This window comes from Ochotona princeps, chromosome 2 (genome assembly GCF_030435755.1).
Source record: "Ochotona princeps isolate mOchPri1 chromosome 2, mOchPri1.hap1, whole genome shotgun sequence".
In the NCBI taxonomy this organism is placed as follows: Eukaryota; Metazoa; Chordata; class Mammalia; order Lagomorpha; family Ochotonidae; genus Ochotona; species Ochotona princeps.
In genome coordinates this window covers 166,419,781-166,443,412 of record NC_080833.1, presented here as the reverse complement: position 1 = coordinate 166,443,412, position 23,632 = coordinate 166,419,781, and the positions used below count along the sequence as shown (strand labels likewise).

The window sequence follows — 23,632 nt, the reverse complement described above, 5'->3', positions numbered from 1 at the left end:
GATAAACAAAATGTGGCATGCGCTATGAAGAAGTGGAAGAACTGTTGCAGGTTACAACATGGATGAGTGCTTGAAGACATTATGCTAAGTGAGGGAAGCCAACCACAAAAGGCTACATGTCCTATGATTTTACTCCCATATAACAGCTAGAGCCAAGAGTCCAGAGCACATCAGTGGGTTCTGGGGACTGGGAGTCCTGAGGGCTGGCTGCTCTCCACTTGGTGTTTCTGTTTGGGATGGAAAGTCTGGCTCTAGAGAATGGGAACAACTGCCTATTGCTGGGACAACACACAAGGCTGGTGAAATGCACACTTCAAGAAGGACAAATGATCTCTTTTATGTCATATGCATCCCTTAATTAATCTAACTTTTAACCAAACTGATTTTAAGCTTGAAAAGTAGCAAATGCTTTTCTTCAGTTTCAGATGCTTTTGTGTAGGTAAGAGAAACTTGCTGGACAATAAACACACTTCTTTTCGAGAATTTCCAAATTTTATAAATAAATGTCAATTGAAGACCCAACAATTTGACATTTTCATATAAAATACTATGTCTGTGATCACCTATGGAACGTGATTTTTAGCTGCATATGAAAAGTAAAGTTGCCAGTGTGGCAGACACTGAGACAGCACAGTAGGTCAGAAATCTGAATTTACTGAAATTCGTTTAGCGTTTAAAACAGGGGACTGTCTCCATTATTATTTCCTCCTATTGTGTGGTGCTATTGAAAATATTTGTGTTCAGTCTTCTGGAGCATACACGGTAAATATCATCAAGAATGTGGTTGCTAAAATCTTTCAGGACATATGTGCAAACGCTGAAAGGATACACAACAGCAGACAACGAGCATAATGAGCCTGTGTTCTCCCTGCCAACGCTTGTCAGTTGAGTCATGGAAGAATTTTACAAGATTCACTCACTGCGAGTCTTGAAACAATTGGAGTGCTTTCCAAATATTCAATAAAACAATGCAAGAATAATTTATGTTTTCTCACTGCAATCTCATTCAATTTGAAACCTCGAGAAGAGGAGAACTCATTCATGAGGTAGTGAGGAGCAGAAAAATATGTTGGCTGAAAACTGTCCAAAATGTAAATCATCACTAATGATTATTCTAACATGAATCGATATTTATATTCTCATTGCAACAAACAGAATCCTATAAATTGACCAAAAATACTGTGAACACTCAGAGAAATCTTCTTTTTTCATATTGGTGTATTTAGAACTACTCAACAATTAGGCATTACCACTTTGAATTTGACATAGATAGCACTGAGTTGACACAATAGCTAGTAAATCCACTTAACTTGGACAGACATCATTAGAAAACCAATGCACTGTACTTCCAAGCTGATCATTCTCGGAAAGGTAAATTGGTTTCCTCAATGTGGATGTGAATACTAAAGAAAAAAATCGACTTTTGGTGTTTAGCTCCATTGCAGGGAACCTTTGAAGTACATCTGGACAGCTGAGGCATATACAGATGTTTGAATAGCTTTTTAAACTGTAATTCACTTTTTATTTTGAGAAGCAGAATTTATTTTGAGAAGCAGAATTACAGAGAGAATGAGAAAGAGAGAAAATCTTCCACCCACTGGTTAATTTCTCAAAATACAGTAATAGTCAGGACCGGATCAGGCCAAAGCCAGGAGCAGAGGTCTCCACTGGGTCTCCCACATGAGAGCACATGGCCCAAGCACTTCGTTTGTCTTCCTCTGCTTTCCCAAGTTGCATTAGCAGGAAACTGCCTTGGAAGTGGAGCAAGTAAGACGCAAAGCAGCATGCTGGGGGCACAAATGGTGGCCTCACTTGTGACGTCACAAGGCGTGGCTTCAGTTGTAATTTTCATAAAAGCTAAATGCAGATCAAGTATTTTCAATCAGTGTAGTGCCACATTGAGATTCAGGAGCTGGTGCAGTGGCACAGTCGGAGATATCATTGATAACAACCCTGGTTGCCCATATCTAAGTCCCAACTGCTCTATTTCCAATCCAGCTCCCTGCTGATGTGCCTGGGAAAGCAATAAGAGGGACTGCTCATGTGCTTGGGACCCTGTGCCCATGTAGGAGACCCAGATGGAATTCCTGGTTCCTGGCACTGTTCTGGGCCAGCTCCAGCTGTTGTGGCAGTTTCAGGAATGAACCAGCAGATGGAGGATAAAACCGTCTCTCTCTCTTGCTCTGCTTCTCAAACACACAAATCATCTTTCTTTAAAAAACTGGATTCTGAAGATTTATTGTGACCATGAAGCTATAAAATAGCTCATTAATTTTTTATATGACCGCATACTGATTTGACAATATTTTGGATCTGTTGATTTAAATAAAATGTACCACTAAAATAAACTTCACTGGTTTCTTCTTCTTTTCCAAATGTGACTGCTGGAACATTTTCAATGATACCAGTGCTCTGTGGCATGTTGTGTTGGACACCACTGACTGGGTCCCCATCAGAGCCGCCTGTCTGGTCAGTCTCTCTCTTTCCTCTGGTGCCTGTCCAGTTCCTTCCCAGGCACCACACACTCCCTGGTGGGATTTAATGACATCTTGTCCAGTGCTAGCTCCACAAACCTTGTTAGGTGCATTTGCCCAAAGCATTGAGGGCTTTCTCATTCATAAAACATCTCTAATTTGCCTTTTAATGAATGCTAGGGCTCCCTATTCTTCATCTTCCATTTTTTCTTGCATCTACTTGTATAGTAAACAGGCTTTGTATATTTAACTTTTACTCTGTTTTTCTGCCCTGCATGCACTGCCTATAAAAGTCTCTTGGAATTCTGTTCTTCCTTCAAGAACCTCATCAAGATGCCAATGTGAGCTTTTCTTTGAGCTGAAATTTATGTGGTGCTTGCTTTTCTAAGAAATGCTAGGGACATTATGTTTGTAACTCTCATAATAAAATACTTAAATTCTGTTTTGAAGAAGACTTAATTGGATCCTTGATGTGACTTTGAGGGCACAGAACATAACTAGTAATTTTTTGTATCCAATTTATCACCACCTGCCAAGTTTATTTACATGATCCAAAACAGATTTTTATTACTTATTTGTTGGTCTTCTTACCATGAGTTGACAAAGCTTGTGTAATTCATCCTTTTTTTATAATAAATTCTTGCACAAATAGCATTCCTTCGATATTCTGAGGGTGTACATTGATTCCACAAATATGATTTTCAACATTCCTAAAATACATAGCTTTTAACTGTTTGCAGCCATCAAGAAACAAAATTTTCCACACAAATGCACTTTCAGAATCACTCACTCTGTAAGTTCGATCAATGTTTCAATAGTTGGGGCCTATTGTTGTGGCGTAATTAAGATGCTGCCCGTAATGCCAGCACCCAAATGGGTGCCAGTTCATATCCTCGCTGCTCTGTTTCTGGTTCAGCTCCCTGCTAATGTTCCTGAGAAAACAGTTGAGGATGGCCTGAGTGCTTGAGCCCCAGCACCTACGTGCAGACAAGAGTAAAGCTTCTGGTTTCTGGCTCCAACCTGGTCCAACCCCAGCAGTTGCTTGGGAATGGAACAGTAGATGGAAGATCTTTCTCTCTCTCTCTCTCTCTCTCCCTCTCTCTCTCTCTCTCTCTCTCTCTCTCTCTCTCTCACTTTTTCTCTCCCCATCTCCTCCTCTCTGTTAAACTCTGCCTTTCAAAGAAGTAAGATAAATCTTTAAAAACATTTAAAGCACATTAAAAATACATCCAGAATAGGACATACAAGAGAGACTGACCAAGCAGCTTATCTGACTATCTCCTCACTAAAGGGTCAGCTTGATTTTGAAAAGTTGTCTGAGGGCTCACTGAGCAACTGTGGTAGTTGGGACCTGTGGGACCAGGAAAGACACCTTCAGGAGCTCTATGCTGTCCGGCGTCTGCTGTGTCCTCAGGGCCTACAGGGCTGAGCAGAGAACAGAGGCACTCTCTCTGGACAACATGCAAGTACAGATGACAGCACCTTTGGTATAAGCGGCTCTGATTCTGCAGAAATGAAGATGTGGAGACGAGCATCCAAAATTCTGGTTTTTGTTTTTTGTTTTTTGGTTTTTTTTTGCTTTCCGATGTACCTGTGTGTTGGTTGAGAGATTGAGAAACTAAGCCAAAGGCAGAATGTTAAGAAGAAATTTTAGTAACTTCATGGTACTGGATGACAAAAATTGGAATCTGCCTTGGTGGAAGGGTTCCAAGCCTGAGACTAATAAAGAGCTGAGGCCCAAGATTAAAGACAAACCAGAAATAAACCACTGTCACTGAGCATGAAATGTAGCCTCAAATCAACTTAATCCCTGATTGGCTCAGACTGCCCATTATGCCATAAAAAATACTCAGTCCTTCCTAGTGAGTGCATATAAGACCTCGACAATGCAAGTGTTTGTAATTCAAGAAAATGATCAGATATACAAGAGACAGGGCTAAATCAGAGACTAAGTTTAAAAGAAACACAGACAACACAAGATCAGACAAGACATGGACTATAAAATTACTCTGATAATCAAGAAAACAGTTGAAGTGATGGAGAATCTTCCTAGATATTGGAATTAAGAAAATAAATAGAGACACTAAACCTTGAAAAACCCTGAAATATGAGGTCAGTGTTGTGGCGCTGTGGGTTAAGCTGCCACCTACAAAGCTGGCATCCACTATCTAACACATGTTTGAGTCCCCGTTGCTTGGCTTCTGATCCTGGGAAAGCAGCAGAAGATGGCCTGTGTATTTAGGCCCCTGCAACCCATGTGGGAGACCTGGGTGGAGTTCCTAGCTCCCAGCTCTGGCTTGGCTCAGCCCCTGCTGCTGTAGACACCCAGAGAGAGAACCAACAGAGGGAAGATCTCTGTCACTCACTCTCCCTTTCAAGCAAATAAAATAAAAAAATTTTAAACCCTCTCTAAAACAAGTAGATGAGGAAGAGCATTGTGGGATAGCATGGTAAGTGGCCTGCTGTCATGCTTGCAGCTGTGTGGGAGCACCTGATTTGAGTCCCAGCTGCTCTGTGCTTCCGATATAGCTTCTTGCCAATGTGCCCGGGAGGCAGCAATCTTGGGTCCCCGTTACCCTTGGGGAAAGCTGGATGGAGTTCGGCCTGGCCCAGCCCTGGCAGTTGTGGGTATGCAGGGAAGAAACCAATGGATGAAACATCTCTGCTCTCCCTGTGTCACTGCTATTCTGCTTTTCAAATCAATCAATCAATCAATCAACCACACACACATCTAACAAATGGGGCAAGCATCAGATTAGACACAGTCAGTGAGAGCATTATGAAGTGGATCAGTAGACTCTGTCCAGATTAAAGCAGAAAGTAATGGAAAAGCAGACAAGGGTACATAGTGAATCATGAGAATACTGAACATAACTAAGAATGGAGTTTCAGAGGGAGAGGAGGGTGAAGCAGAAGCAGTATTCAAAGAGAAGCTAGCCAGATTTTTTTGAAACTGATAAATATCAATCGCAGGTTAAAGATATTTCATAAACCCCAAGAAGAAGGGTTTAAAAAAACACAGGTTTGATCCCGTTGGAGTGTAATTGCTAAAATCTAAAATCAGATGAAATAAAAGGCTTTCAAGCACCCAGAGGAAATGATCCATTACTTCCAGCGGCACCAATAAGACCCCGGGAGCTGACCTTTCGAAGCAATTCAGGATGATGGCTTTAATGCAATGAAAGACAGCAAGTGCCAACAGGGCTTTCAGTACTTTCAAAAACATACTCAGAAGTTGTCAAAACCCGTAAGACTTGACTGCTAGAAGGGCTGTGCTGAAAGAAACACTTAAGGGGAGCTTCCGGCAGGAGAAAAACCATTGCAGGTAGAAACGGGGACTGTGGGAAGGAATGAACACCAGGAGAGATGACTATGGGGCTAAAACACACTGGCTTCTGCAACTCATACTGACGAGTTCTGGGATTCAGAATACACACGGAATTAGAACACCTCACGAAAGTACAAAAGCAGGAAGAGGGCAAGTAGAATTAAAATGTTGCAAAGATTTGGAATTGACTGGGGAGTATTCAAAGCAGTAATTGAAGGTTAACTTCTATGAGAAAGCATGCCTAGTTATAGCTGAGGTGGTGAGACAAAGAATAATAGAATGTATAATTAACACTCCGAAAAGGGAACACTGGAGCAATTTAAATAACTTGATCGATTCAAGAAACAAGAAATGAATGCAAAAACAACAAAGAACAGTTGAGACAAATACAAAGCAAAGAAGCAGAAGGTAAATTAAAGTTCAAAGTTGTCAGCAATTAGAATAAATAGGAGCACAAAAAATGCTGCATTGAGAAGTAGAGATTGTGAGGCAAGAGCCAAAAGCAAATCCAAATTCAGTGGGACTTAGAACACATCTCGTTTAAACAGGAGACACGAGGAAGTTGAAATGATATCAGAAAAAATACGAGATGAAAGGAATTAATACTAATATCAGGTAAAGTAAATCTCTAGGACAAGGTGAATTATTAAATATGGTCAGTTGATAGAGGTGTGCTTCCAAAAGCATATATACAGCAAATAGTGCAAGAAATAAAAGAGGAAACAGGCAAGCCTACAATTACAGTTGGAGTTCAATTCTATTGCACTGACATAATAGCAGTTAAAATAATTAGTGAAGATTAGAAAATCTGAAATAACATGATCGACAAGCTTGACAGACATGACGCATACAGGATGAAAAACGAAAACTGCAAAATTTACACTGTTGAAGTGATTGCCAAAATATATTACATGTGGATTGTAAAGCAAATTCTCAAAATTTCAGACAATTAAATATTGGTTTATGGAAAACACTGATGAAATTGATAACACTTTATTCAGCACCTATTAAGATAAAAAGAAAACACAGGAGCACCAGAAATGAAAAAACAGAGACCATATAGGTCTTATGAATATCAAAAATATTGAAAATATCAGTGAAATGGACAGACTGCTTGAAAAGTAAGTAACATAAGGACAGAAAATCTCCCTAGTCCTGTCTGTTCACATACTGGAAGCCCAAATAAAAACCTGCTCAGTGAACTCTGTCAAGATGATTTCTCTGATGAATTCTTTCAAATATTTAAGGAAGATTGAATCCTGCATCTGCCCAAACCATTAACTTTTCTATTCATTTTATAAAGCAGCAAAGAAAAAAGCATCAAATGCACCTGGAACTCAAAGGGAAGGAACAGTGTAGGTCAAACAATTTCATGAACACAAATGCAAAAATCCTCAATAGATTCTAGCAAAATGAATCCAGCTATATGTTAAACAGAATGCATCACAGCCAAGCAAGGCTATGTTCACTTGTAAACATAAAATTAAACAGTCATTTATGAGCCCAAACACTCAGAAAACTGGAAAGGGAAAGGAACTTCCTTTGTCCAAGGTGTTCATTTTCAAAGCAGCTACAGCAAACACACTGCTTATGGTGAAGAATGGGGTGCTGTTTCCCTGAGATGAGGAACAAGAAGGGGCTGCCTGAAACTCCCACTTCTGTTTCACACTGTACTTCACAATCAACACGAACTGCACATATCCCAATGAATTTACAGATTAGAGAATTCCTATAAGTATTCAGAAAGATTACTAAGTTAATATAAAGAAATTTCTTCTTCCAGAAACAGTTAAAATTTAGTAAGTTATTTATAATAGAATAAAGAGATATCTATGAGTGACGACCAACTATGTATAAGCCTTTTATCAGGACACCAACAAGTTGAGAGAGTAAAGAAAATTAAATCCCGAGGGAGGATGTAGTGTCATTATAAATTGAATGATTCAAAATGGGAAAGATGCCCCGTATATCCAAGATGATCTGCTGGTTCAATACCAAACGAAATTTCAGCAGAATTTGCTTAATGCATCTAACTAGCTGAATAAAAATAAGTGCATGAAAATGCGAATGGCAAAGTTCTTCAGCATTAAAAAAGAAAAGAGTGGATGAAAATACTTATTAAAGATAGGGCAATTATAACAAAAAATAAGCCAGTGACAGCTGCAATACTCATACCGAACCAAAGCCTACACTATATGAGTCTTAAAAATGAATAAAAATTAAGAAAGGGAAGGTTGGAGGGAAAGGAGGAGACCAAATTTAAAATGAGCAAACCCTTGAAATGCTATTTTTTTAAAAAAAGTTTTCTAAAACATGAACTCATTATAGCCAGGGAAATTCAAATTAGAAACATAATGTTCTATTATTACAGACCCACTAGGATGGCTGAATTTTTTTTATTATCATTTTATGATACATTTCCATCAATCCTGGGATTTCCCTCTGCACCCCAGTTCCCTCCCCACTCCCACAAAGTTCCCCTGTATCATTACTATAGTATAGTTCTTCATACACAGTCACATGTCCATCATTGTGACATGGACAATGCAGAGTCCAGCATCCTACTGAAGATATAGTTAACAGTTTCATTGGGAGTCCATCTTTAGTCTGGAAGTGGAGATGCATACTGCATTGTATCCTCACATCTGGATATGGCAGTCTCCTTTATACAGTTACTACTACACATCCCATTAAATTAAAAGCCACAATACAAAATCAGCAACAGGAACAGAAACAGAAACTTACAACGCCATGAAGTTAAATAACATGCTACTGGATTTGATAGTTTCCATTACACAGTTACTGTGCATCCCCTTAAATGAAAAGCCACAAAACAAAATCAACAGGAAGAAAAGAAGGAATTAAAAACACCATGAAGTTAAATAACACGCTACTGAATGACTAATGTGTCACTGAAGAAATGAAAAAGAAAATCAAAAAGCTTCTTGAATAAAATGATATATGAGTCAGTGAAGAACTTAATAAGAGTTTTGAAGAGATGAAACACAAAAAAAATCAAAATCCATCAGCTATAGTTTCCACTGATCTTTGTTGGGGATATGTCTTCTGTAGGCAACAAACAGACGGGTCTTGTTTTTAATCCAGTCTATTAATCTATGATGTTTGATTGATGATGATACCAACTGGTGGCAAGGGTATACAGTAAACAGAATCCATGACCACTGTTGGTGGGCATGTGAGCTGCTGCAATCACTTTGGAAGTTACTTAACAGTCTTTAGAAAGACCAACTCTACACGCAGCACATTACCACTACACAGAAACATAAAATAAACACAGATTTAAGCCTGCTCTTTAAAACGTTCATTAGAAAATGGATTAAAAGGTCAGTACAAAAATTGTTTGAAATCCATGCATAGTGTTTAAGTAATACACATTTTTCATGACATGCATACAACTAAAGATCTATGCATAGTTTTTTCATAACATTTATTTTATTCTTTTCTTTTTTAAAAAAATATTGATTTAAGAGACACAGAGGGAGACAGCAAACACATTTCCTTCTGCTTGCTTAGTCCCCAGATGCCCACAGTGGCCATTGTTGGAACGGGACCTAAGCTGAGAACTGGAAACTCAATCCAGGTCTCTCCCATGGATGGCAGGAAGCCAGCCACTTGGGATCTGTATGTGCAGAAACTGAGTCAGGAGCCACAGCCGAGTGCTAAACCCTGGCATTCAAATACGAGACATCAGCATCTCACCTATGACAACTTTTCGGCCAATACCAACTCCCACAACATGTAGATTTTGCATGAAATTTTTAAGGTCTCTTATATAAACACACAGCAGATATAGTGCTCCCAATTCATGAGACTATCAATAGCATTATTTTTTATGTCCCAAACTGAAAATCACTTATGTGATTATGAGTAATTAAATAGATGACTTCTAATACATTCTTTTCTACAGCTATAAAGTAGAACATGATAATCACACGCAAAAGCATGAATGAATCTTCTCACAAAATTATGAAAGGGACAACCCAGGCAGGAGTATATTTTTATGATCCCAAGATAGTATTTTCAAAAAGAGGCTAAAGTAATCATTGATGCCAGTGGTTATGGACTCACAGTGGTCACTCTGCTGTGAAGATGTCTTTAGTTTTTCATGCAATTACTCACCTGGCTGGACACTGGATGCTTACCCACCGTTCTGAGTGTATATTTCCTCTATAAAGATTTGTTTTTGTATAGGCAGCACCGCCCCACTTCCACAGTAAGATTGAAGAGCTGTGAGCCTGGTCTGTGATGTCCCTGCTGTTGTGGGAGCCCTTAGAAGGGGCTGCAGGGGCTACTGTGTGCTGCCACGCCAGCCGCTGGTAAACCTGTGCCCTGGTGGAGCGCAAGTGGCTCCCTCAGAGTGCAAAAATTTGTCTATTGTATTGTTTTATCTGTTACTGCCTCTCAGGCTAGCAACATTCATCTCTTTTCATTATTGTTTCCCTTTTTGCTCCTTTCCCTCCCCCTTATCCATGTCTACAGGGGACTGGGGTCTGGGACTACAGTTAACATTTAGAGATGAGTGCATTTTCGTCCCAGCTAGCAGGTCATATCCAAGCAAATACTATTTGCTGAGTGTCTCAATTTTCTACTTCGTATTCATTGCTCATCATGTTACTTTCATTAATAATTTAACAATAACATTAATTAACAAATTTGAGACAGAAAAAGACAGAGGCATATGCACCGGCAGAGCTTCCACTCACACTCACTCCCCAGATGCTGCAATGGCTAGGGCTGGGCTAAGGCCAGGGTCAGAAGCCAGGAATTCAATGCAGGTTTCCTACTTGGGTGTCAGGGAACCAACTACTTGAGCTCTCACTGTTGCCTCTCAGCATCTTCCTTAGCAGGAAGCCGAAAGAGAAAGCTGGAGCTTGGTATTAAACCAGAAACTCCCAGGGGGACAGGAATGTTGTTAACTCCTGTCCCCAGCTGCTCATTTTAACATGTCTCTTCCAGGTATGGAGAGACCAGTGGATGATAGATCTAATTGCTAAGTATGACTTCCAGAAAAGAAGACTGGGAGCTATTAGTTGGTTCTGGCTCCAAACGGGTTTTGTGGATGTGGAACACCTGACAGTGACCAGGACATGTGGCTGTTGTGCCAAAACCCTGTTTCAGCACTGCTGTGTACTGTCAGCCCTGCAACCCTGGGGCATTTTGCAACCTCTCTGGGCCTCCCCTCTCTGGCAAAACTGGAATGGCCACAGGACTTAGTGATGAAGAGAAAACTGAACTAAGTAAGCATCTACAGATTACCCAGCATGGTGGGCATTAGTGATTCCTGCCCTGACTGCTGGGCTCAGAGCCCCTTCTCCGTGTGTTGCCAGGTAACACCTCCCAAATAAAACCAGGGCTTTACATTGTACTTTTGGATTTGGATTAAGAAAGAAGCCATTTCCTTTCTCTGTCTGCAAAATAGAAGCACAGTTACTTAATGATTTCTTCCTCATGGGGCTACCGTGAATCAATGCTCATCGACTGCAAAGAACTGGGTTTTTCACGTGTGATTCCTGGGACAATGGCACATGATACTGTTCTAGTCTAGCAAACACCACATGTTTAGTTGTCAGCAAAAAGACATCCAATGCAGACAAGTCTCTTTACAACTCAAAAAGTGCCACTGGCAAGTGACTAATGATGTCTTCTATAGAAGATGGTGTTCACTGCCCATCAAATCATTTCATACTCTTCCAGGATCAATGTCCACGTGTGCACTAGTTTCAAAATGCTATCAGGTTGACTAAGTGAACACACCATGCTGTACAAGTGGATGTATGTCAAGAAGACAGACTGCTTCAAATTAAGGGAACAAGTGGAAACTTCCCGGCTTATCCTCTGCCGGTTTACCTCTCAAAAGCTTCCTTTTCTGTTGCATTTTCTCTTTAACTATGTAAACACTTTAAACTACACAGAAAAACACACATGAACATTCAACAACTATTAATACTAGCGAAGCCTTTTTAAAAAGAGAGAATCAGGCTCTGACAGATCTTCCCTGCACACTTCCAGGTGTAACCCTGGGCTTTAGGTACAGGTTCATGGCTATGAGTTACCAACCATAGCTGAGATCTCTGGAAATTGACACATGAAACTAAGGAACACCTGCTGACTCTCGCTATATCCTCACCACCCCTGAGTCATTTCTTTTACTTCCATATGTAGACATCCAGTGGATTGTTTGAGGATTTAGAACTATCCTATTGGTTCTATCACTGACGTATTTCAAAACTGCACTGGCCAGAGTTTGAATTATATATTAGCAAAAAGAAATGAGATTTGTGGGGATCACAACACTGCCAGAGGTGTGACACAGTAGGTTAAGCCTCTGCTTGTGACAGTGGCATCCCATATAAGCACTGGTTCAACTGACTGCCCCATTTTCGATTTAGTTCCCTGCTAATGTGCCTAGAAAAGCGGCAGAAAGTGGCTCGAGTGCTTGGGCTCCTATGCCACATGAAGCTCTGTATCTCGCTGTCTCTCTGATCCTTCTTTCCAAATTAAAAAAAAAAGAAGCAAAATACTTTCAAAATAAGCTGGGTGTATTCCATTTTATTTAGTACTAGTGAGCTGCAGACTGGTTTTAACTCTAACTCACTTTGTTCCTCTGTTCTGGCATCAAAGCCTCTATGCTTTCACCCTGATCAGGCACCTGTAAAACAGTCGTTACATATCAAAAAGGATAAAGCTCAAAGTGGTCAGGAAATAACCTAAATTCACTACAAGGGGAAAACTAGGCAGAGTTGAGTATTTCTTTGTGCACAATGTGTTCTCTAAACCCTTCCCATGCACTGTCACATAGAATCCAACAATCTTTAGACACAGGCTCCATGGGAATCCATATACTATAGCTGCAGAGAAGGGTTCACCTGCCCAAGGTTGCAGAGCTACTAAAAGACTGACTTGGGGCTTGAGCCACTACAATCTGATTCTTTCCTGCATGAGCTTAAACACAATTCAGCCTCTCTCAGCTTCTGTGTGCAAGGGCAAGATCACCTTGCTTCTGCATTATACAGCCATTTGCATAACCACTGAGTGATGAATGAGAGCTAAGTTGAATTCTTATCCAAAGCCAGTATTACATCTTTATGTAAGAAGTGCAGAATATTGAAATAAAGACAGAAATGTTACCACCAAATTTCAGACCAGCACTCTGCAAAGGAGTTGTCTAGGGTTAGCACTGAGAGAAGGCTGGCTTTAGCTGGGAGGTACTGATCGATCTCTCTCTCTCTCTCTCTCTCTCTCTCACACACACACACACACACACACACACACACCCCTTCCCCGAGGTACCCAGGAGGCCTACACAGAATCTGTACCTATCTCTTTTTGCAACATTGGCCATTTCCACTCCTTACCTGAAGAGGCAAAGAATTATGCTTCCGGTTGCAAGAGACATCAGAGAGACACTGTAGCCCAGGGTGTAAATGGCCTTCACCAGAATATAAAATGTGATCTACAAAGAAAGAAAAACACATCCGTAAGTCGGGGGGGGGGGGACCAGCATTGGGCATCGGGAGCTCATGTGCAGTGCCACCACTGTTCCCTCTGATGGAGGACTCTGCCCTGCTGACTACCTGGAAGGCACTGACCAGATCCTTATACACATCTACTGTCCTGACCCAAGCGAGGATCATCACCACTCCGCGTACCCATGTCTTGCAATTCATCATGCATGACTTTGTTTCTGAGTGAAGCTATCTGGGGAGAAGGAGGTGAGCCATTGCCAGGGAAAAGCCAAGTCTGGAGGCTCCGGCCATGGGCCCCCAGTCAGCACTGCGGGAGTGCGAGCTGCTTTCCAGGGTATGTGTTTTCATTCAGCTCACTGGACCTTGAGTCTGCACTCAAACCTGTGCGACTTTGCAGGTGCATGTCAACGTTCTCGAAGGAGGGCATCCCCTGAGCAAGAGCCGGGGCTGAGCTGCAGTGTCTGGGACTTTGCTTTTTCTTAGCATCTTCTGGTTTCACAGACTGACTGGCTCGGTGCTTTCAATCGCCACAAAAATCACTGGGCATGGGAGGGGAAGAGTGACAGTCACTGTGGCAGGTTCATGAGGAGCTCTGAAACACGGGGACTTGGCACAGAGAGGAGTGGGGTCTGCAGAAGTCACTCCTGTGTAGGACAGGGAAGAAGAACAACACGGCACATTCTCACCTCCCGGGACACGCTCCCTGGCCTGCGTACTGGTGAAACCGATGCCCACACAATAGCAAGGCTGACAGCCCATGTGTTCTTACACAACGGATGCCATCTTTGCCTACAGGACGGTTCTAATCAGTGGGCTATTACTATAACAAAATATTTGAAGCTGTATGATTGTAAAAAGAAGTCCACCGAGAAGGCTTGAGGGCCCACACCTAGCGGACTGTGCCCTTGCCAGCTGAGGTGGCTCAGGGTACAACGAGAATGAATGATACCAGAAGGAGAGTCTCTTGCAGGGGCAGCAAACTATATACCTCAGTTGGGAGGCTGGGGGCAATCAAGCACCTTACTGTGGGAGCTGGTCTCCTGTGGATCAGCAGTAGGAGCAGGTGCAGTGGCCTGGGGCATCAGGGGGCTACTAAAGAGGTGCACTGTGGAGAGTCATCACGACCACCCTCTGATCACACGTCAGTGTCATTGCATAATGCAGTTCCCAGAGGCAGCTATGTGGACTCTGCTGGCCTGGCTGTCCCTGGCCTGAACAGTTTCCACACGAAAGCTCAGGCAAGTCCCAGAGCAGCTTCACCTGCTGTGTGTCTGGCCATGCTGACGGTGCTACCAATGCCCTTAGAACTCTTGCAGCGGCATTGTGGGTAGGTCAGGCTTAGGAGCAGGTGAGGGAGATACTCAACAGCAAGGGCTTTTGTCATGCTCTTAAAAAAAAGCCAACTTTCATGGGTTTATTTCAATGTTTCTGAGCTGTGCTAAAGTCTCAGCCTAGACTCAGATTCTGGATAAGTGTCCCTGCTGGTCTGCCCTCTGCTATTGCCCCACTTTCTACTCCTCCTCTGCAGCTATGTGGGGAAGTCTCTGAAGGGATGGATGTGCAGGAGGTTGCGGGTGTCCCTCTCCTGCTCCCAGGCTCTGGATCATGGTGGCCACTTGGAAGCACAGCCTCTGAAAGGCCTTGCCTCTGTGGGAACATGGTTCTCATGAGCTTCCCTGACTGCCCAATCCTCTACAGACTGACTCTTCCCCTGGCATGGGCCCAGTACTCCCGTTTGCACATTGAGCTAATGATGTTCCTTGTACACACAAGTTCTGATGGCCTCAAGTCCACACTGAAAGGACAACCGATTAACCAGGAGCATGTGTCAACACCTAGTGTCTAGAAGTAGCAGCACAAGAAATGGGCAGATACTGTGGACTACCAGGCTGCAGAATGACTTAAAGGAGTTTCTTCTGCCTCAGACCCCTACCCTGCCCAGGATCCTTCTTCCTCAAAGCCCATCTCCACCTGCTGACTCACTCAGTGCTGTTGACTCTGGTGCATTGGGGGTTTGCCAGGTGCCAGGAGCCACCTGTGATGACTTGCCCTGCCTTCAGCCACAAAGCCGATCATGGTGTCAGCACCTACATAATCTTCATTTTGCTGCATGAATGAAAAACACGTCCTGAGTACAGACTTTGAGGCTTGAGCTGTGAAACAGCAGGACATTTTGCATTAAAAAAAATCCACTTAACCCAGCATGTGTCAGAGATGGAAATGGAATTGCTGGGAAGAGGCTCTCCTCCTTGCTCCTGTGTTGTTCTGTTGGGTTCTGGAGGCCACACAACATGGACAAGCTCTGCTGTGGGGTGCCTCAGGACAGGTTCACCTACATTGCATCTGCCACCTGTTCCCTGCATCTCCCTCCATCTTTTGCCACAGTGAGAACGGGAGCCCAATGTTTTCCTCACGCTCAACGATCACTTTCAAAGGCTTCCTAGATGGCTAATTAAAGTTTGGAAATACGACGCTGGTGAAAAATCACTCAAGTAATCAGTAGGATCCTCTTGTAGTTCAAGTAATGAAGGTTAGCACAGCTGTGAGCTTGTAAGATAATTTATTGATATAATATTAGAAAGGGATGCTTTTTATTTTCCACCATGTTAAATTTCAATAGGCAGTCAAGTCTCCCATTAAGAATCGAAGTCTGGCACTCCTCAATATGCCCCTTGCTGTACTGGCTGCTTAAACCTGAATTCACATAACACTGAAACCCAGTGACTTAGTTGCAGCAGCCACATTTCAAGAGCTCCAAGCTACTGGTCAGGGGCCTTCACGATGAACCAAGCAAAGACCATGTCCATCTTCGAGGCAAGCTTTATGGAGACCACGCAATGACCACCTGTCATATACCTTCCCATGAGTTGTTAAGTGACACTCCTCACACCTCAACCTTACTAACAGGAAGAGGAAGTAACACAGGACTCCTGAACACAGGTGGGTAGAGGCAGATACCCAGAAACACGATGACAACCGACAGCTGGAGATGCAGGGCCGGTAGCCCAGGCTCTGTAAAGTCCTCCTCCAGATGGACCAGCATGCCCTGCTCAGAGCTGCTATAACCTTTCCACAGGTAGTCCCGGGCTCAGCCAAAGTGGTGAGCCTATGCCTGCCTGTTGCGTGGGAGTGACACTCCCCTCATGATCTCCATGTCGCCCAATGTGCTTTCAGCAAGAAAAGCCTCGCTCAGTGTAGATATTTTCAGTCTCAGAAACATACAATAGCTCTGCTCATTACAGGGTTCCGAAAACGCTGAGATGACATTGCAGGAAGGAAGAACGATGCCACAGGAAGTGCACGCACTGGGGAAGGAAGGGACTGCTCTGCCAGCTGCGCCTACAGAGAAAGTCATGGTCGCAGCAGAAGTTAATTCCAATGCTGATTCGGGAGAGGTGTGTAGGATCTTGATGTTCTCTGTGTGGATCCGAGAGCCCGTAGACGCCAAGGAGAAGGGCCAAAGTCATTTCATCAATCTCACACCACTGCCTGCACTTGCCAAAAGAAGCCAGTGGCACTGAGCAGTGGTTGATGATAAAATACAACAACTGCCAAGTTCAAGAAGAGAAGATTGCCCAGCAGCGGCCAGCCCCACGCTGCAGAGGCGCCGCTGACCAGGCCAGGTGGAGGTGCCGCCAGCTCACCTGAGGTCTCCAGTGAGGAACAGCAGGTGGCTCACACATCAAATACTCACTGAAAACTCTGAGCCCATCTGACCATAACTTGAAATAACACGGGTCCCTTTAAAAACTTGGTCACGCTCTTCTCACATTTTTCCCCCTTGATGGGGACTAGAATGAATTGCAATCTGCCAGAGAAAGCCTACATGTTTAGTCTAACAGCAAAGCTGCTGACCCCAAGTCCAATGTTCTCTCCCTGAGACCACCCTATCTAAAGACATTTCCAAAGCTGCAGAAAGCCTTGCTAGGAGGATTCTGTGCTGCAGTGTGTGTGTGTGTGTGTGTGTGTGTGTGTGTGTGTGTGTGTGTGTGACAGTTGGAGCTCCTCTTTGCTCTTCATTCGTTCTTGGCATGAACAGCACAGACCTGGCCGGCCTAGAGTTGACCCAGGCATGGAAGAAGCAGCACATTGGCCCACAGAGGCGACCTCCTCCCTGGTATCCTAGACTACACCACTGCACAGTTTCTAGAAAAAAAAAAAAAAAAAAAACAGATGACAACCAGGTCCTAAAGACTCCTTGACAAGTCTAATTTAGGCCTTTTGTCCATTTTATGCGTTCTTTCCAGATTCAGGATTTATAAATAGGACTAGGGAGAATAAGCAGCTTTCTGCTGTTTTCGTTGGTGGCAGAATTTGGGTTACGCAGTTAGAAACAGAAGTCTTCAAGCCTTCATTAAAATGGACAACAGTCATACACAGAACGCACATCACTGCCCCCCAAACACCAGCAGCACGGTCACGAACGGGGAAACCTGCAACGCCCAGCTCTCCTTCTCTCCAGGTTCATGGCATGAAACACACCGGGTATCGCCCGACAACGCCTGGAGTTGCTTCATTCTGTTCTGATTCAACGGTCACTCTGTGCACAGAGTTCCACAGTTCGGTGCTGTTCCCATCCAGTATTTACTTTACTTTGTAGTCCTCCCCCTCCTCTCACACCAGGCTTCATTATTGCTTTACCTTGTCAGTGTCTAATTGTGTTTTCTTAAGTTTATTTTCTTGCTCCAATTCTTTTTCTTGGGAAGTAGGGAGAGATGCATATACCCAGAGAGAGAGAGAGAGAGAGAGAGAGAGAGAGATCTCCTATCTGTTGGCTTACCCCTTGAATATCCTTAAGGATCCAGACCGGGCCAGTCTGAAGCAGAGCCCAAGAGCTCAATCTGGGGCTTAAGGGACCCAAGTATGTGGACCATCGTCCCATGGGACATCCCAGGGTGTGCATTAGCAGGTGTGGAGGTAGGCCCTGCGATGTTGAGTGGATGCGCTAACCTCTGTCCAATGCCTGCCCCATTCACACTACTTCTTGACTTTAATTCTACTTTGTTTACCATTTTTCTCCAGGAATACATTCTTTCAGTGTTTTTCTGAAGATGTCTTTTTAAATGACCTTTCAAAATGCTATTTTATTTGAGAGGCAGGGAGACACAGAGGGCCAGATTGCCATTTGCTGGTTCACTCTCCAAATGGCCTCAATGGCCAGGGCTATGACAGGCCAGTCAGGAACCTGGAACTTCATTTGCGCCCCCTGCTTGGGTGGAAGGGCTTATCTACTTGGGTTATCTGCTGCTTTCCGTAGTGCATTAAAAATTTTTTTTTTTTAACATTTATATGAAGGGAACAAATTTGTGTTTTTCATGAATACGATTTTAAGAACATAACGCTACTTCCCATCCCCCCCTCAGCTCTCGCTCACTCCACCCTCCCTCCTCCTTCCTTTCTTACTTTTCTTTCAAGCTCTGCAATGACATATTGAAAATATCTCTTTCTTTCCCAGGGCAATTAGCTGAGTGTACAGGGATATTTAAAGAGCTCATGGGAAATACATATTGTGAAAAGCCTCTGAAGGGATTTCAACTTTTTTTTCTTGCACCAAAATAAACTCTGTTTTTTTTCATTCTGGTTTTCCATGAACCTTTGGTTATCCCCTGGCACAATGCTAAGTGGACAAGCACGTTCTCTGCACACCGGGAAGGCAGCTGCTCTCCACTCTGCTGCTCTTGTAAGCTGGCGTCCATCTCCCAGTTCTGAATGTTTTAAGACCCCTAGCTCCTAGGTGGTTTTTGGTTTTCCTGTAATTGCTTGACTATTGACATTTTTTTTCACTTGCTGTATTTGGGGTTACCTGGATTTCACATCTGAGGATTGGTGCCTTTTTAGAATTCTGGAAAACTTGCAGTCATTTCTCACCGCAGTTTCTGAAGCTGAGACTCTGAGTAGACCAGCCAGGCCTCATTGTATCCCATGTCTCATCATGTCCTACTTTTCCGTCTCTTTCCTTCTTTCTCTATGTCCTTGGGATAGTTTCTTTGCATCTATCCTCCACATTCCAGGATTCTCTCTTTGCTAGAGTCTGCTTTTCCATTGAATGTGTCCATTCATTTTCATTTTTAAAGGATCTATTTTTATACCAAATAAGGTTCTTCTCAGAGTACCTCCTTTTGAGTTAACATATTCATTATCACTCATTTTTCTTAATTTCAAGTGTACATATTCACAGCCAGTACATGATAACTTTGTGAGCTGAAGTTCTGGTGTCATTTTACTGGTTTTTGTTGCGGGCAGATGGTTGTTCACAGTGCTTTTTCCTTGTCTAGTTTGTGAACTTCGATTCTGAGCTCAGGCTTGGAGTTTGTCCCTGAGATTTTTTTTTTTGTGCAGGCCTGGGTGAAGATGCTCTGCTCCAGAGGGAACCCACTTTTGTCCTGCAGGTGCTCATCAATGTTACCAATTCCAGACAGCTGGTATATGTGTGTCCCAGGCCAGGACTTCCTGGAAATCAGAAAGAGAAGTCCAACAGGGAAACCCGCCTGCAGGAAGGCAAAGGCAGACAAGAACACGCTCCTGTCACCTCCATGGTCATATTCTGGTGCAAAGGCTTTGTGACCCAAGCTGTTCATCCACAACCCAGCAAGTGCCCAGAACAAGGCAACCTGATCGCCTGTCACTCTGACTCTGAGCTCTCCTTGTTGCGATTTCTTATTTTCTTGAAGTCTCAGCTGTGCATTGTAAAGAATCCTTGTTATGTTTTATTATTTAGCATTTGGGGATGATGTGTGAGACTTTTTAATTCCAAATTTCTCACATAAGATTTGTATTTCTTGCTGAATGTATTTGGTATCACAGATAAATTTAATTCAATCTTTCACTACATTATAGAACGCTTAATTCAGACCAGATAGTGTGCACAGGATTGTGGGAAACAGAAGGTCCAATACAAATAGCCATATTCTCTTCACACAAATGTTTTCTGAGGAGAAAAAATGTGAGATAGAAATGAAGAGATGTGGGAGTTAAAATTCCTGTGTCTGTATTCACTAACAATCGAGGAATGCCTACATTTCAAATGACATGAGTTGTTCAAAGCTGGTTTAGAGTTTACACACTCCACGTTTTCCACCACTTAAGAAGGTTGAATTGGGTGAGTCTGAAATTATCTTCTTCAGGGAAGTCAAGCTGACAGCATGGCAGACTGGGGGCCTTCAGCCTTGCAGAGAGGGAGGGTCTTGTCAGGAACACAGTGCCAACAACAACAGCACGAAGGACCAAGTCATGCCAGAGTGAAGACTACTAAACTCATTGGGGCAAATCTCTGGACCAAGAGCTCCCCTGTGGTCAGCCAGCAAGAGAACAAGGCAAAATCACGAGAAAGCAACTGGGACCCAAGCCAAAGAGGGAGAACGATCAATGGGGATTTTCTGGGTTGCAGAGATGTTCATTGATCTCCTATGTAAGAATTCATCTTAGGACATGGACTGAGCTAAACCAGGGCATCTATGAGAGGAGTGCCCTCAGGGTGAACGCGTGGTTCCCAGGGTCTCACTGGCACCTCTTCTCCATTATTCCTATACTTCAGTCTTCCTTCGTCATCTGCTGCCCACCCTCTCACACACAGCTGTAATCATCCCTGTCTGAAAGTTGGGCTCAACAGTAAGATGCGCAGCCTCAACTATTATGAAGGTTTTCCTGATATTTACAGGCGAAAAGAAAACAGGAGTTCTCTGGCCTTAGAAATAGCAAATGGAGAGAGTCACATGTGTCCCCCCAAATCTTTCGGTAAACTGGAATCATAATGTATAACACAGGCACAGGAACAGGTCAGTTATGTTGTCTGGACCGAGGGTGTGAAACTTTTTTTCTGCCAAGGGCCACTTTAGCATCTACAGCATCATATGCAAACCATACAAAATCATGCACTTAAAAATTAGGCTGCTATAGAGCTACTGAATGTCAAATCCCAGAGCCAGACCAAATGATTTCACAGGATGGCCTGTGGCTCAGATGTGCTCCGACCAGCCTAGACTCCTGCATATAATCATTAATTGTTTCCTGGATGAGTGAATCATCACATTGGCACACGGCAAATGCATGCAGAGTGAGAAGAAACAAACAAGCAGGAAGTCCTGGTTCTTTATGGTTCAAAGAATATCATACATATGGTTGATCGAATTTCAGAGATGTCTAAAGTTAATGAATAGTCAACTTCTTTTCTAAATAGGTAAGGCACTTGATAAGTGAAAAGCAGCACATTTATCTGAAAAATAAAAATACAACAACATTTCCCAAACCATTATCAGTGGCAAAATTACATCCTTACATGCCTTTGTTAGTAAAATTATAAAGTATTCATCTAAAGAAGCTAGAAAAACTAAGAGAGCCAGAAAAGTCACACAAAATAACAAGCTAAGCAAAAAGAGGGAAATGCAATGATGAAGCACTAAAGCTAAGGATCAGGTTGGTTGTTTCTGGGGCCATGGATGCATGAAGCCATGACTGGGTGCCGGCCTTACTGATGGCTGGCTGAGGGCTGGCATCACGCTGGTACACATGGGGTACATGAAGCCATGACTGGGTGCCGGCCTTACTGATAGCTGGCCAAGGGCTGGCATCACGCTGGTACACATGGGGTACATGAGGACACGGCTGGGTGCAGGGCTTACTGATGTCTGGCTAAGGGCTGGCAGCACATTGGTACACAGTGGTGTGCAGTAGTACCTTGCTCTGGTGAGTAAATGCTCAGATTAACAGCAAACCCATTGGATACTCTCTAGTGTGTCAGCTAATACAGTAGATATGTTTGTTTAGGAAATATCAAACAAGAAAAAATGAGAAATGAATATCCACAATATGCTTTACACACATATTTTATCTAGAGTGCTTTGTACAACTCTGCTCTCTGTAAGAGGAAAAGACACCAGCGATGCACTGGCCAAGAGAGAATCTAGAATCTAGAAAAGAAAAGGCAAGAGGCCATGGATTTTGTTTACATTACAAAACTATTTTAAAAGGTGAAGATCAGAGCAATACAACAAAATGAGGGCAATGTTCTTAATGGGTAAGGAGCTCTCATAGTGAGTAAGGAAGGAAACAGAAAAACTGGCAGAGGATGCAAGCCGAATGAAAGCAATAAAAACTTGATAACAAATCAGAGAAAGCCTTTTCTCATTTTTAGTAAGGAGCAAAATGCAATTAAAACAGTAAGATGCTTCTATGCAAGAATTTCAAACTGTTTTTCAGCATACGCTTGTCTTCTGTTTTCACTTTTCAAAGATCTTTCTAAAGCGCCCTCACAACTTTTTACTTGTAAAATTGGTGGTAACTGAAAATAGCAGAAAGTTACTGACATTGTGTGCGTGCTGTGGTCTGGATGGTGTGTCATTTCCCTGCCCCCAGTTCACAGGCTGAAATCTAGCACACAGTGAGGGCACTAAGGCCTCTGAGAGGGCAGTCGGTCACCAGCATCATCAGTCTCTCATCCACGGGATCAGAGCCTTGTGGCAGCTTTGCTCCTTGTGCCACGTGGGGACTCAGTAACAAGGCCCCATCTCTGAAGTGCATTGGGTCAGCTGGCACTGTGGTCTTGACCTTGCTCACACTGCAGACAACTGTGAGCAACAAGGTCCTGTTGTTTGTAAATCACTTATATTAAATGGTGTCGCCCAGCACCATTTAATGTCTGGGATATGCTCTGAGAGACACCTCAGTTGGTGATTTCATTGTTGCATGAACGTTAGCACATGCTAACATAAACGCACATGGTATAGACCAGTCACTGGGCATGGTCAGTTGGTGCAATCAAGGGTTCAGAACATGTCCAGGATTCTGCCAGCATAACATGGTCTACTATTTTATAGCAAACTTTGATAAGTAAGAGTATACTGTTAACGTAACAGTAAGGGTATAGCACGGTATAGCTGAATACACTACTGGTTGCATTATCTTTTATATCTTTTACATGACTGGCAATACAATAACCTTGCTTACAGCGGCATCACCAGGAACATGTGACTAACACACTGTGCAATGCTGTGTTGAGGGCTAGAAGGTCACTAGACAATAGGGATTTTTAAGCTGCACCGGAATCCTGTAGCACCATGGTTATATATGCAGTCTTTCATAGGCCACAGGTTACTGTCTAGGAAACAAAGAATCTGTGTTTATCAAAATAATTTCTTGTGCTTTATGTTGGCTTTATCACCTTTGGTTTTCAGTTTCATTATTAAAAGATACACAGTTTATTAATGTTTAATGCATTTTTAAACATTTTATTCGAACAGTAGAGAGATAGAAAGAGAGAGGAAAGAAAAGAGCTTGGAATTCCACCTGGATCTCCCACATGGGTGGCAGGAGCCAAATGCCATCTTCTGATGCTTTTTCAGGCACAT

The 23,632-nt window shown here is 42.9% G+C and overlaps 1 protein-coding gene across 2 annotated transcripts in view; it reads right to left on the bottom strand.

The window, feature by feature from the left end:
- Positions 1–23,632, bottom strand: part of VIPR2 (vasoactive intestinal peptide receptor 2) — a 100,326-nt gene that overhangs the window by 18,381 nt on the left and 58,313 nt on the right. For both annotated transcript variants that reach the window (XM_058660745.1, XM_058660744.1), the window contains exon 5: positions 13,179–13,276. In XM_058660745.1, coding sequence (XP_058516728.1) covers positions 13,179–13,276 — 98 coding nt within the window. The remainder of the gene's footprint in view (positions 1–13,178; positions 13,277–23,632) is intronic.